The sequence below is a fragment of the Cinclus cinclus genome, chromosome 6 (genome assembly GCF_963662255.1).
Source record: "Cinclus cinclus chromosome 6, bCinCin1.1, whole genome shotgun sequence".
Lineage (NCBI taxonomy): Eukaryota > Metazoa > Chordata > Aves > Passeriformes > Cinclidae > Cinclus > Cinclus cinclus.
The window spans coordinates 59,369,925-59,384,698 of NC_085051.1; the positions used below are offsets into that span (position 1 = coordinate 59,369,925).

At 46.2% G+C, this 14,774-nt stretch overlaps 1 protein-coding gene across 4 annotated transcripts; it reads right to left on the reverse strand.

Moving 5' to 3' along the window:
* Positions 1 to 1,859: 1,859 nt before the first annotated feature.
* Positions 1,860 to 14,056, reverse strand: MAPK1IP1L (mitogen-activated protein kinase 1 interacting protein 1 like). 4 transcript variants are annotated; one of them, XM_062495808.1, is made up of 4 exons: positions 13,990 to 14,056; positions 6,063 to 6,090; positions 4,829 to 5,542; positions 1,860 to 4,413 (listed from the first exon to the last, which is right to left on the reverse strand). In XM_062495808.1, the coding sequence occupies exons 2-4, from the start codon at positions 6,084 to 6,086 to the stop codon at positions 4,402 to 4,404; spliced, it is 750 nt and encodes a 249-aa protein (XP_062351792.1). In that variant the 5' UTR covers positions 6,087 to 6,090; positions 13,990 to 14,056; the 3' UTR covers positions 1,860 to 4,401. The 4 variants fall into 4 exon arrangements, 3 of the variants coding, with proteins under 3 accessions (XP_062351792.1, XP_062351793.1, XP_062351791.1); XM_062495809.1 differs by lacking the exon at positions 13,990 to 14,056 and adding an exon at positions 10,767 to 12,611; XR_009933322.1 differs by lacking the exons at positions 6,063 to 6,090; positions 13,990 to 14,056 and having other exon boundaries at positions 1,860 to 2,811; positions 3,699 to 4,413; positions 4,829 to 5,903.
* Positions 14,057 to 14,774: the final 718 nt, after the last annotated feature.

A 14,774-nucleotide genomic window follows, 5' to 3' on the forward strand; every position in this document is an offset into this window, starting at 1 on the left:
TGTGACACTGGGAATTATTCCTGCTGTGTGGATATGTTGACTGGAAGCTCTGTGTGAAAGCTGGTACCTGTGTTTTTTCATTTCCCAAGGGACACTCAAGACACCAGTGCCTGGGGAACTGTGGCTGTTTGGTGTGTATGGAATTGCCCCCTAACAACTGGAATTCTGAGCACAACTTAAGAAATAGGGCAGCCAATATTAATAAAAATACGCATGGGATGTTTAATCCTCCCACAGATGCCAAAGGGCTCTCACTGCACTGAGGCTCAGGACACCCTTCCTGTCAAGGTGGACAGGAAGGGGGAAGCAGGGGGTGGAACGAGATGGTTTTTAAGGCCCTTTCCAAACCAAACCACTCAGGGATCACCATCTCTCTCCCAGGACAGTTTGGCCTGGCTGGGCAGTGAATCCATTGATGTCTGGGCAGCAGTTTGGGCACCTGCCTTCACAGGAGTGAAGCAGAACTGACACATCCAGAGGTGGATGAACTGTGCACTGACCACCCTGCAGCACCCCTGGAATTGCTTTTACTCCTCTCATAAGGATTATATACAAGATCATTTAGAACCACTCAATCCTTTAGGTTGGAGAAGCCTTCTAAGATCAAGTCCAACCATTCCCCCAGCACTGCCAAGGCCACCATTGACCCGTCCCCAAGTGTCACATGCACACGGATTTTAAATCCCTCCAGGAATGGGGACTCCACCACTGCCTGGGCAGCTGTGCCAAGGCCGGACCATCCTTTGCAGGATTAAATTTTCTTTAACATCCAACCTAAACCTCCCCTGGTGCAGTTTAAAGTAATTCCCTCTCATCCTGTCTCCTGGGAGCAGAGCCAGGCCCCTACCTGGCTGCACCCAGGCAGTTGTGCAGAGCCAGAAGATCCCCCTGAGCCTCCTTTTCTCCAGGATGAGCCCCTTTCCCAGCTCCCTCAGGACTCCTAGGACTTGGTCCCTCAAAAATATTCAACTGAAGTCTTCTGGGTCTGCAGGGCAGCAATTAACATAATTGGATCTGCATGGCCGTGTCTTTACTGATGCACAGGAGCTGCAGGCAGAACTCATTTGAGAAATCCAGAGGAAGGGACAATCCCACAGCTGAACTGCCAGGATAAAGCACTGCCCATACACTGCACTGTTCTATTAACAGATGTAAGGATTATTTTTGGACCGTGGCCTAAAAAGAGCTTTTCTAAAGCCTTAAAGTGGATAAATAATTTTGTTTCTAGTCTTTCCTGTTCACTGCTGCCATTTTTACCTTCCCTGGAGAGTGAAGCTGTGAACCAAGGCAGCAGCATTGACCAGCTCAGTGTGAACTGCTCTGCAAGTCAATATATGGAAACGCAGACACAAATGATGCTCAAATTTTGCAGTTCACACTGATGCCAAGCCCTGGAGTTTCTGTAATTCACTTTATCCCACCAAACTCCTGGTAAGTGTGTGAGAAGAGTGTTTTGGGGGTCACTTAACACATCCACATGTGTCACTCTAGCACAGGGATTGTTCAGAGGCAGGGAAAACACACCCACAGCTCCTCACAGGTAAAAATCAGTCCCATTCCTCCTCTGGAACAAGCAACACCAGATCTTTTCTCTCCTAATTACCAAGGAATTTGTGAACAGGCAGTACCTGGGGCTGACATGCTACACCAGAGCCATGGTCGCATCCACATTTAATATCCCTCATGTACAGGCTGCAAATATCACAAAAGGAAGAGGAAAAACACTCACAGAAGTCAAGTAATTCTGATTTTATATTCAGGCTTTGCAAATCAAGGATGTCCTATTTTTACTATTCATTCAAGGCAAAAGTCTACACAGGCATGTCAAAAGCAGGAATTGAAAAACAGTGAACACAACAGTCTTGAAAATACGTTTAATGTCTAATCTTATACAAAAGTGACAGCATTTTCAAAAAAATATCAAATCCTGTATTTATAGCTTCTCACTATCATACAGCAATATTTGTTTCATCTAAAGAAAATACAGCAGCAGGTGATAATCTATACTTTAAAGATGTGATTGCTTATATTTCGTATTGTAAACAAATGCAGTATGTCAACCTCAAAGCACAAGTCAAAACGAACTCCTCAGCAATTGAACTCAAAATGATGCATAGAAATGTACAAATTCCATTGCAAAAGCTTCAGGCCAGAAGTTGCTCACACTTGACATAACATGTGATAAAGTTACTACACGGTATATAGTGACACCTTGAGTTTTTACACAATAGATTAACAGGAATACCCTTTTCACTGCTATGCAAAGAACTCAGCTCACAAAAACAAAGGGGTTATGAAACAGTTTTCATGACCTCAAGAAATACGAATATACATTGAAAAACATCCCATATATATTGAATTTTAGCCTAAATGTTCCAGTAATAAATCCTGCCTATTTCAGGAAGAACCTAGAAGTCTAGTTACTTTTACAAAACCCCTTTCCAAAAATCATTACTTGCTACTTTTGCTTTATCCTTTCCTACCTCTTCCCATTCCCTGCAGAGACATAGGGCCAGTGCAATTCCAACTGGAGTGCTGCTACTGCATGATCCATTCATTTGGATAAATGCTTTTTCATTACAATGATTTACAGTCTAAGGCTGCAGGTATCAAAAAAGCACTTGAGCAAATGCAGTCAATGTTGCTTATGTTAATTTTTAATTAGTCTTGCCAAGTCTGCCTGGGGGGCAACTGGGGTTTTTTCTTAAGATTAGTGAAGACTTACACTTTTGGTTCTTATTCCAAGGGTTAAGTCGCTGGGGTTTAAGTTGAAATGTTAAAGTATTTTTGTTCAGCTCCAGTACTGTCTTCCTAAAACAAAAAATAGACATTCCTTTGCTATCATCTTTCATGATGTTGGATTAAAGCAGCCACAGCTCAGCTGGCTTTCTCCTGCAAAAAATACTGTAGGATTTTGCCAGAAAGGCTATGACTACCAAGGAGCATCACCACCAGGCCACCCCACGTGCTTTTAGAGTATCCATCACACACATGCAGGAAGCCACAAAGGTACTGGAAGAGTATTAACTCGTGTTCACAGTTTCATGATACAAAGACTCCCTAATGAGCTACCATGTGAAGCAAAATCTGTTCCTAATTCTACCCACAGAGGCTAAGCTAGGAGATCCCCAGCTGGGGAGGAAACAAACTGTCCGTGGTCCAAGTGCAGGCCATGAAGTCCCACCAAGAGACGTGGCAAACCCCTCGGATGTGCTTGGCACAGGTATGGCAAGAACAAGAAAACCTAGGGCAGCGCCCCGTGGGAGAGGCAGCTGCACAGCAGTGCACAGGCTTCCTGACATTCAGTTTCTCCCAAATTCCACCTACTCCTTGAGGTATGCAGACACCCAGCTGGGCACAGGGGGCTGCTCCCAGGGACAGCAAACGAGACCCCCTCGCGCCCGACCGCGGCAACGAGGATCTCTGTCCTGACACAACTGTGCCAAAAAACTGCTGGGAAGGGAATGCTCAGGTTGGGTTTTAAGCTCAAGTTCAGTTTCCAGGGACTCTGAAAAAGTCTGCTAGGTTTACACAACCCAGCAGCCAAGTCAAATTTGAAATGACTAGAACCCAGGTCAGAAATAGGGAAGTACCTACGTGGGGATCAGTTTCTCTTTACACAGACCAAGCCAAACTTCCAACCACCACAGAATGAGAACTGGCAACAGGATGTCCTCATTTGCATGCATAAAACTCACATTTTGCTGATTCAAAGTTAACTGCACATCCAGGTTATTTCACTTGCACAGGAATGCCTGTTTGTGAACACCAACAGTGTGCTGACAAGTCACACCAAGGCTTCCAAACGTGGCTCTTCTCCTCCGTAGTCCCAGACCGAGCAATTGGTTTGAGTATGTACAAAATGCTGAGAAAACCTTCGAGTTCACATGCTCTGTCTTGTTAGTTTGAATTACTGTAGCACGTTCAAAAATTAGGTTTCTTGACTAAAATGTTGAAACACTTTCTCTATTGACTTTTTAGAATAACCTGAAAATAGACAAAATATGACTATCCATTTGTTCAATGACCAGCAGGAGTCTGGCAACGAGACTTAAAGCATTAATGGAAATCTAAGAATTAACTTTTTTTTAATTCCGTGGGCCTGATTCTTTACAATCCTTACATGGCAACTCCTGTTTTTCCAAGGAATACTTGCCAACATAAGAACCACAGGTGTGTTAGTTGATTTCTTCTCTTTGTATTTCACTTGATTAAACCAAATAATTATGCCAGCACATGAGCAAGGTAAATTGATGTAAACTGCTCCTTCACACCTCAAATGCACATACAAGAGGCAATATTCTTCATAGCCCCATACATTACTGAAACAAAAACTGTAAAAATCTCTGTAAGTAGTGGATGAAGGTGGAAAACTACAGTATTTTGTTGCCCAGAATGTATTCAGCGGTAAGGCTGCAAGAGACAATAAGTTATGGTCAATACAGGCTTTTCACACAATAGTTCATTCACAGTTACAAGTGTTGTTAACTAATCACAAATTCATCCTTATGTTTTGTTATTCCCTCCCTACTGCTCTATCAACAATCTCTCTTGATTAAAGAGATTAGAATATTTTCTCTTTCAGAATTATTACAACGCTTTCCAACCAGTGGAAGACAACTATAATGTGAGACACGCTCCCATTTAACATAATTTAGCCATTCTAGTATACTTAATATTTAACAAGTTGCTGTTGTCCCACTGACTCGAGGAATAAAACAGGTGTGCTGAAACTCCTTACCTGAGCTAACAGGTTTCACGCTACTGAATTTCCCCCCTTAAAAGAGAAACTCTTTAGAGTAATTTGAGACCAAAATTAAATACTCACATGGGGACCACCAGGCATTGATGGAGCACCAGCAGGACCAGATGGCACTTGAAAAGGATTAGGGGGCGTAGGATATAGTCCTGGAGCTGGATATGATCCTGTGGGTGGAGGGAATGGCCCGGGCGGTGACGGTCCCCACGTTCCAGGCGGGACCGTACCCCACGGTACTGTCGGTGCAGCCCCTGGAGTCTGGGTAGGAGCGGAATATGGCCCTGGGGGTGGATATGGCATGCTGGGAGCAGGATACTGCCCTCCCATTGTTGGTCCCCATGCTCCAGAGGGCATGGATCCCCATGGCCCAACAGGAGCAGGAGGTGCAGCTGGCTCTGTTGGACCTCCGTAAGGTCGTGGAAGCTCTGGAAAGGGCATATTTGGTGGAGGATACTGCCCTGGAGGGACAGGACCTGGCACTGTTGGGGGTGGATATGGACCACCAGGAGGAGGGCAGGAGGGTCCAGTAGGAGGAGGAGGAAATGGAGCAGGCGGTCCCGGGGGCATTGAAGGATACATTCCCGTGGGGGGAGGTCCGAAGGGCACGCTGGAAGCCGATGTGTTTGGTGGCAGTCCCGTTGGAGTCATAGGGGGGGCGCTGGGGTTATTCCAAGGGTTGGAAGCCGGCCAGCCCTGCGGAGGCTGCCCGGGCTGCTGGCCAGCCTTGGTGCTGCTCACTTTGGAGGTTTTAGCAGGCGACTGGTCTGGTAAAGCATCTGCCAACTGAAAGACAAAGCAGCGGTGAGAATTGCCGGAATTGCCGGCTGCAGACATCCCCCCACCACGTGGGCACATCCCAGCTGCCCGAGGAGCGGCAGGAGAAGAGCTCTGGGTGGCTGCACAGAGACGATTACTTTCATTTTTGTGCAGCTCCTAGCACTAAGGCAGCATTCTGACAGGCCGCAGTTAAAAAGCCAGAGATAAAAGGAGACCCACCACACGGAGCAACAGGCAACTGCAGCACAAACCTGAAAACATTTCCCTAGATTTCCATTACAACTATCCTGATGCCATGAAAGCACAGCTCTTCTGTTACTGTCACAGGAGAGAACCCACGAGGCACCCAGCAGCTTCCGATGTTTAGTCCAGAGATTGCTACATCTACCCAAGAGAAAAAACACCACGACTTGGACACACAGCAAATCTCTCAGCTGTCGGTTCCCCTTTTCCTTCAAAAAACTGTCAGCTTTTGGAATAATCAACACAACTGGCTGATCTTCAGGAAAGAAAAACTGTTACTTACCGAAAAATCATCAGTTCCAGACATTGTGCTGAAAAGTAAGGTAAGATAAAGTGAAATTTGTTGAAAGTAATAGAGGTATTTTTAAGCAAGACTTCATGAGACATCTACATTTGTCTCATTTGGAGCACAGCAGGTGCTGAACCAGCAGCACCTCTTGGTGCCTTGGTTCCAGTGCCTGTGGCCCACACCAGCTCCTGGAGCACGGATCACCGTGATCAGTGCCCGTGGCTGCTGGGACACCTGTGCCAGGTGTTGCTTTGGGGATCCCGGTTAGTGAGATAATGGGAATAAATTTATTCTTTGTGTTTTAGTCCTGGATTTATTGCTGTCCCAGCTGCCTCCCTGTGCTCACAGAGAGCCCCAAACACTTTTCTCTGGATAAAGTTCCCATGAAAAGGGAAGTCCTGAGCCTCCACCTGCCTCCTCTCAGACAGGTGCGACACAGGATGTAAATGGGTCACACTGCAATTGGAAAAAATATTTTAAGCATTCATACGGAGCATGTGGAGCCTGCCCAGACAGGGATGCCTGGGAAGGGTTCCAGGTGTTTTCTAAACTTGGAAATTGGATTTGGAAAAGGTATAGCAGGATTCCTGTGCCTGAAGTCAATGCCTCTAAACCAAAACATAATTAAGACAGAGAATCATGGAATGGTTTGGGTTGGAAGGGACATTAAAGATCACCTAGTCACAACCCCCTGACGTGGGCAGGGACACCTTCCACTATTCCAGGTTGTTCTAACCCCATCCAGCCTGGCCTTGGACACTTCCAGAGATCCAGGGGCAGCCACAGCCTCTCTGGGCACCCTGTGCCAGGGCCTCACCACCCTCAAAATTCTTCCCCCCATATCCCACCCATCCCTGCCCTCTGGCAGTGGGAAGCCATTCCCTGTGTCCTGTCCCTCCATGCCTTGTCCCCAGTCCCTCTCCAGCTCTCCTGGAGCCCCTTCAGATCCTGGAAGGGGCTCTGAGCTCTCCCTGGAGCCTTCCCCTCTCCAGGTTTACATCCCCAGCTCTCCCAGCCTGGCTCCAGAGCAGAGGGGCTCCAGCCTTGGAGCATCTTCACAACCTCCTCTGGACTTTTCCCAGTAAGCCCATGTCCTTCTGATGTTGGGGACCTCAGAGCTGGAATCCCCACATGGATCTCATTGCCAAAAATAAAAGAACTATAGCTTGCTGATGGTTTATCCTCCAATTATTTCAGAATAAATAATAACACCAAGGGCAGAGGATGCTCTTATTTACATTCACCAACTGCAGCAATTGTCTACAGAGATGTCACTAATACATATCCAACTACCAACATCTACACACTTCCAAAAAAAAAAAAAGAAAAATAGGCACCAAAAAATAGGGACCTAGGAGCCATATTAACAAATAACCAGAAGCGAGGAACTGTTAAAAAGATGACCAAGAGCAGACAGAAAATTTTAGGGGAGAGTAGGAGCCAGAAAGCAGTGTAAGAGGAGAAAAAATGTAAAATGGAAGTCAAGAGTAGAAATACTACTGCAAAGTTGGTTCCCACAAAACACAATCCTTGTATTCCCCTTGTTGATGGTGAAGCACTGACTTCTAAGACAGAGAATAGTCTCAGGGATGGAGGTTTGTACAGAAAACCCTGATTAATAGGTTTATAAACTCCCTTAGATTAACATATATCCACGATATTTACATTATATCCTTTATACAACCTTCTCTGAAAACGTATTGCAAGTTTGTTGCTATCTACACAATCTCCTGATCTCAGGACAGTTCTGGATCACACCAGGGGCCATTTAGCTCAGCATCCCATTTTATCTTAACAATGACCTGTAGAGAAGAACAAGAACAGGGACGACACTCACCCCAACACTTCAATGATTCCAAGCTCAGACACTTCCTAAGAAGCTGTAGAGAATTTCCATGGAACAATAATCCTCAAATAATTCCTTTTCCATAAACACATCCAGTTTCCTCACTTAGATGAGGGGATGTCTCATTTGCCCGCTTCAGAGTTGTTCCTACAACACCCACTGGCAAGAAACTCCACAGGCTGCTATTAGCTGCACAAAAGCCACCTCCTTTTTTTTTTGTTCTAAACCTGGATTTTACTGGTTTCACTTGTTGCTCCTCCATTCTTGCAGCTGAAGAAATCAGCAAATCTATTCTTATCTGCCCCTGCCCATGCTGATCATGATCCTACAGATTTTTACCATTTTCTTTCTTCTCCAGGCTGAGCTCCAGCTTGCTCCCCTGACCCTTGCAGCAGCTCTTCCTACCTTTGATTATTCTCCCTGCCTCAATTTAAGGCTTTTCCAAGTCTTTTGTATCTTTTGGGATGAATGACAAGAAAGAACCACAGAGAATTGAAGATGTGGGATAACCATTGATTTATACAGTATCATAATTATGCTCTGGTTTGTCTTCTATTTCCTTCCTAATACTTCTTAATTTTTCAGCTGCTTTTAGATCCCTATGGAACTGACACTTCTGTGGCAATAATTCACTCCTCACTGTCAAGGGTCAGCCCAGAATTTTATATGTGAAATTATATGCACCACTCTACATTTATCTACTCTGAATCACAGCAGATTTATTGCCATTGAATTATTTCTGCCAATTTATTACCTAATCCTTACTTTCCTGAATGGCTTTGTATCAACAAGACACTGCTCATCTCATTTCCCAAATTATTTATGACCACATGAAACAACCCAGACCTCTGTGGAAACATAGTGAACTTTTCAAGCTACACCTAATAATTTAAATAACCCTTTTAAGAAATACCTTGCAATTTAAACAAACCTTTCATGAAACACCTAACAGTTTAAATAAACCTTTTAAAAAATATGTATCTACAAAGGTGATGGAATTCAGTGCCTAACTGCACAAATACAAAGATTTATTAAAACTCCAGTGTTAATTTATAACAGCAGCAGTTCTTTCAAGTAAGGACTCTTCATCTTAGATGAGGAACATGCTCAGACCAAGAACTACTTGTTTAAAATTAAGAAACCAACTGAACTATATCAGGGAAGTGGTTTCTGCTCCTGTTATTAACACCTCAGCTGTCTGAGACATATCTACCAGAAACTCAGAAATACTTCCTCTGCTAAGAAGTCATTCATTTTTGCAATTAACCACACTCATTAAGTTGGCAGGTGCTTTTTGGTGTTACTGTAGCTCTATTTACCTCCACAGACAGAGAAGCTACTTAATATAACCCCCAAAATAAAGGAAAACTATCATTAATATACAGACAAGTACGAAAAAATGACATAAGTGCACAGATAATAATAATAATCTTCATCATAATCAGGTTATTAAAAAACACCACCAAAACAGGTAAAGAGAATCCTCATTTCTTTAGGCAGATGGAGAAATGGGATAAGACCAACTGAAAACCAGACCTATAACAGATTGAAAAAAGTCCACAGAAGAAGCTGGAACATTTGCTGCGAGGGAGAGAAGGGAGAGAAGGAAGAGAAGAAATGAAACTAAAGGAGAACTCAGAAGAAAAACCTGGGATCTGTCACAAAAGTGTCAGAGAGGAGTAAATTCAAGTCAAGCAGTGGGTGAACACTAAAAACAGGCCTGCTTCCCAAACATCAACTAATATCCCCCATATTTGTTAGCAGATCATTCCCAAATATTTCTGTGCCATGAAAATGAAGGGAACAATTCTGCTGCATGATTTATAGGAAAAAAAAATAGTTAAGCATAGCTTATAATGAGATTTAGTGGCTTTTTTACTTTGGCAAGCAGACAAGAGCAACATTTGTTGGCAACATTTGGGATAACTGAGCCCATGCCAAGCATGTCAAGGATCCTCTTGCAGACAGGATGGCCTATTTCAGGGATGTTTTTTAAACAGACATTTAATCTGGGTACTGCCACCTTCATTTTGTAAAAAAGAAACTGAAATTACCCTTAACATTCAGACAACATATGAACTCATCTGTACTTAAACCTGCAATCTATATTCCATTCAGGCTATTCAACACTAGTTAAAGAATTCCAGTCCAAACCTTACAGGAATACCAATCACATTATTACAATTATTGCCCAAGGCATTCACATGCTCACTAATTAAACTCAGAGATAGTGTCAGACAGAAGACCTCCAAGTAACTAAATTTTAAAGTCCCTCCCGGTCACACATGAGCTCAAGATTTTAGAAAATAAACCCCACACTGAATGGTGCCTTGATGGGATTTTTTTAGAGCCATGAGGATTAACAAATGGACTCCTGAATTAACCAATTATCTCTTGAAGCTTTCCTGGTGCACAAGCACTGCTATCAGCACAGAGAAACCCATTCATGTAACAGACATTCATTTTGCTACATTTAAACTCTGCTCCAAATTATCTTCCCTGCAGTTGGGATGAAGAAAGAGCAAATGGAAGGAGGGTTCAGGAGTTAAAGTCATTTGGCAGGGAGCAGAAAGACAACAGAGCTGGCAGCACTCAAACTGAAGTCCTGCTTGCATCCAGGGTGCTGCAAGATAAAATTCCCTTTGTTTTCCGAAGGCCAACGCCCCTGGAAACATCTCTGGCTTTCCAGAAGCCCAGAGCCTGCCAGCTCCAGCTCTGCTGGTCAGGGCACCACCTCTCAGTCACCTCGGAGCACACAAATGGCCAGAAGCATGAAACTGAAGCCAGGGATGGAAAGAGATGATCAATGCCTGCAAAAAAAAAGCAGCTGCCATGAGCTGAATCCCTCTCACCCTTTATCCTGAAGAGCCACGAGAGGCAGGAAGGACTTCACTGCACCTGCCCAGAAATTATACCCTGCAAAACCTTCAGGCCACAGGCTGAGGCCTCTCGGATATCCATGAGCTGCTCCCAAAAATTTACCAGCAGGTAGGTGAGATGAGTGAGGCTGCTGGGCTCACGATGCACTGGGAAGAGAGAAAGGCTGAGAAGCACAATTCCAACAAAGCTCTGGCAGGAGAGTTCTTCCAACAGCCTTCACAACCAACTGGTGACTCTCAGAGAGGTCTGTGGAACGCCTGTTTCTGGAAGCGTGGTGCTACGTGTGCCGTGCTAAATCCGTCCTACTAAACAGCTTCCACAACAAACCAGCTCCACGCTGGTTTTGTCAGCTCTAAACCCTCTTGGATCGCATCCATCTCACTGAAATTATGATGTAGTAGCAATTTTTCCCATGCTTTGGCCTTTCCTGGCTTTTATCCACCATCAGTCCTTACAGATCCTCATTAGGAAGAGCTGTCCAAAGCATTTTTTCTTCCTTACCCAAAACTAAGCATCCACTGCTTCCCTAGTTTTTTGGGTTGTTTTTTTTTTTTTTTTGAGTTGTATGACATTTTTTCCAACACTTGATGCGCCAGATTTAGTTCCTGTCTCCAAGATCATCTTTCAAACACAGAAAAAGGTTTTCTGGATATGCAACAGGCTGTGCTGCATTTCCACAGGGTGGCACGGCTGCCTCGGCAGAGAGAGGTTCCTTTGTCACTCTAACATGACTAATTCCTACCAGCATAACCTCATCCACAACAGGATTTCTGCCCACATAAGTGTAACTACCCAACATAGCACACAGAGAAAATGGAAGAGACACCAAGTCTTTGACTGCTTCTAAATGTTTTCTAAAATATGCAAATTTCTGCAGATTCAGGCATTAAATATCAACACTTCAGAGCCTTTAAAGAATCCCAGAATGGTTTAGGTTGGAAGGGACCTTAAAGCTCAGCTTGTTCCACTCCCTGCCATGGGCAGGGACATCTTCCTCCACTAGAGCTTCCTCCAAGGCCCATCCACTTCCAGGGATGGGGCAACCACAGCTTCTGCCTCCCCACCCTCCCAGGGAGGAATTCCTTCCCAGTATCCCACCCAATCCTGCCCCCTGGCAGTGGGAAGCCATTCTCCCTTGCCCTGTGACTCTGTGCTCTTTCAAGCAGCCCCTCTCCACCTTTCTTGTAGACTCTCTTCAGGTACTGGAAGGCCACAATTAAATCACCTCAAAGCCTTCTCTTCTCTGAGATGAACCATCCCAACACTCTCAGCCTTTCCTCACAGGAAAGCAGCTGCAGCCCTCTGATCATCTTGGTGGTCTCCTCAGGCCCTTTCCCCATCTTTAAAGCCTTCCCAATGTTCACATACCATAAAATAATTTGGTGTGCTCTGGGTGTTGCTATTCTCCATTGGGAGAATAAAGTTAATTGTCAAACTGAACCAGCAGCTACGTCATCAGTGGCTATGAGAGGTTGGGAGATATTTCTGCCCCTTTCCCTGTCTGTTATAAATGAAAAAAATTATAAAAGTAAATTCTCAGATTTTCAGGACAGATGTCATTAAGACCGACAACCAAATTGTGGCATTTGCTATAAATTGTCAACTACCAAAAAGAAAATAATTCTTCAAAACAGAGGTCCTGGCAGTTTCCAAGACCTGTAAAACACAAAGACAGAAGGATCTGCAATCTGTGCCAGCTCATCACCCTCACCAGGCTATTCAGTTTCACAGCTGCCTCCCCACCAAGCCCAGAGCTGATCCCTTCATCTGGTCCCCAAACCCAGCCCATCTGTCCCCCACACCCAGCAGGCACAGAGCACAAGGAGGTGCCTTGTTTGTGTGCCAGCTGTGACACAAAGTCAGGGCACAACAGAGATTCTCCCCTGCCAAAGATCCCCCCTGCCCATGCCACCCAACACTGGGAATCCTGAAAAAGATCTATTAGTCCATCAGCTTGGAATGATTAAACCTGATCTTTCAGAGTTGCTTCTGAATTATCTTTGGAGCTACAGAGCCTCACATCACAGAATCCCAGAATGGTCTGGGTTGGAAGGGACCTTAAAGCCCATCTCATTCCACCCTCTGCCATGGGGACACCTGCCACTATCCCAGGTTGCTCCAAGCCCTGTCCAACCTGGACTGGAACACTTCCACGGATGGAGCAGCCACAGCCATTCTGGGCAGCCTCTGTTCTCCTCTCAAGCATTATCAGTTTAATTATTGCAATTGTTTTGGATGAAATAAACACTGACTCTGAGGAGTGACTATCAAACAGCTTCGCTGAAGAGTTTTGGTGACATCCCCAAATAAAACATCAAACCCATGTGTCACATTCCAGCTGTAATCCCACCTCTGACACACAAACCCAGACACATTTCTGCTCCTTGGCAGAGGCTCTTTCCCAGGAAAACCACTTTTCAGGATTCACACCTGGCACCTTTCTTCACCTGGCATTGCTAAAATGCACTTGAATGAACTCAAGCTTCAAGAATATCCAAAATGCTTTCCAGGACTGGCCCGATAACCAGCACAAATTTTTCCTTCAGCCCCTAATCTCCACAGGTCCTGGGAAGGGCAGTTTCAGGGCGTGTCATTTTGGTTTCAAAAAGACAAAGCGGCTACTTTTGTTCTTACACCACTGGCAATAAGGCTGAGTACCATGAGATGAGCACTGTTTTCCAAGGAATTCACCTGGAAACAAGTTTTCCGTCAGAAACAAAACCTGTCAGGTGGACAGTACTGATACCACACAGTGCTGGCCCTCCCCTATAAGCCAGGTGCCTTAAAGACGTTAAAATCTGATAAACCAACTTCTCACCAACTCCGAAAAACTGGCTTTCCCGAGCCCTTCTTTAGAAAGGGAGCTTTAAGTGAAAGTCACTTATATGCAATCCACGCTCACTGATGTACTCATTAATAAACTACGACCGCACAACACAAATAAAAAAACGCCGAAAAAATGTTTAACCCAGCCGAGACAGCGCCGCCAGCACCGCTACAGAGCCACCAGGCCCCGCCACGAGCGACCCCCGGTGCTCTGCAACGACCAGCACCGCCCGCCCCCCGCAGGCGGGGCGGCACCTCCGGGATGTCTGAGGCGCGGCCCGGCAACGCCCCGGCCGCAGCCCCCCCGCCCTCCCGCGCTCCCCGCGGCGGCGCAGGGCCCGTGCTGGCGGCGGGGCCGGGTCGCGGTACCTGTGCGGGGGAAGGCGGCGCAGGCCCAGAGGGACGCGGCGGCCGCAGCTGCACCGCCACCGCGACGGGTACCGGAACCGGAACTGCGTCACGGAGACCACGCCCACCCCGCCACACCGAGGGGCGCGCGTTCGGCCACGCCCCCCTACGACCGCTGTGTCACCGGCACCACACCCCCCCGCCCCCCCCCCCGCGGTCTAACCACGCCCCTTTCCCGACGCAACGCGCGTCACGAGCCACAACCACCCGACGACCACGCCCACCCAGTGGTCCCCGCCCAGAAATCGTCGTCATAGGCCACGCCCCCACATCGAGGCCACGCCTATCTCCGCCCGTGAAAGCCGCGCTGTCCGGGTGGGGTCACGTGACAGAGAGCGCGGCCCCGCCCTTGCTGTCGCGCGGCGCACCCCCCTCCCCGGTCACGTGACGCCCCCCCTGAGGGGCCGGCGCGGCCCCTGAGGGCACCCGGCCCGGTGTGCCCCGCGCTCCGGGGCTGCTGTTAAACAGCATTTCACCACCATTAAAAAATACACCCCCCCCAAAATTAGTGTCTTGATTTGTCGCCCCCCTCCCCCCCCCTTCCGTGAATCAAAATCTGCGCCGTGTAGTTCAAGACCGGCAGCAGAAACAAAGTGCTGGCATTGCTGTCCCTTCAACGGGAAAAGGAAGGAAATACTCTTGGTGTAAAGAAAAATTATCGATTTAACTACTAAGAAATTAAAATGTTATTTCTGTGTACAAGGTAAGTTACCATTGATGGTTCCGGTAAAAGCTCCAAGAACATT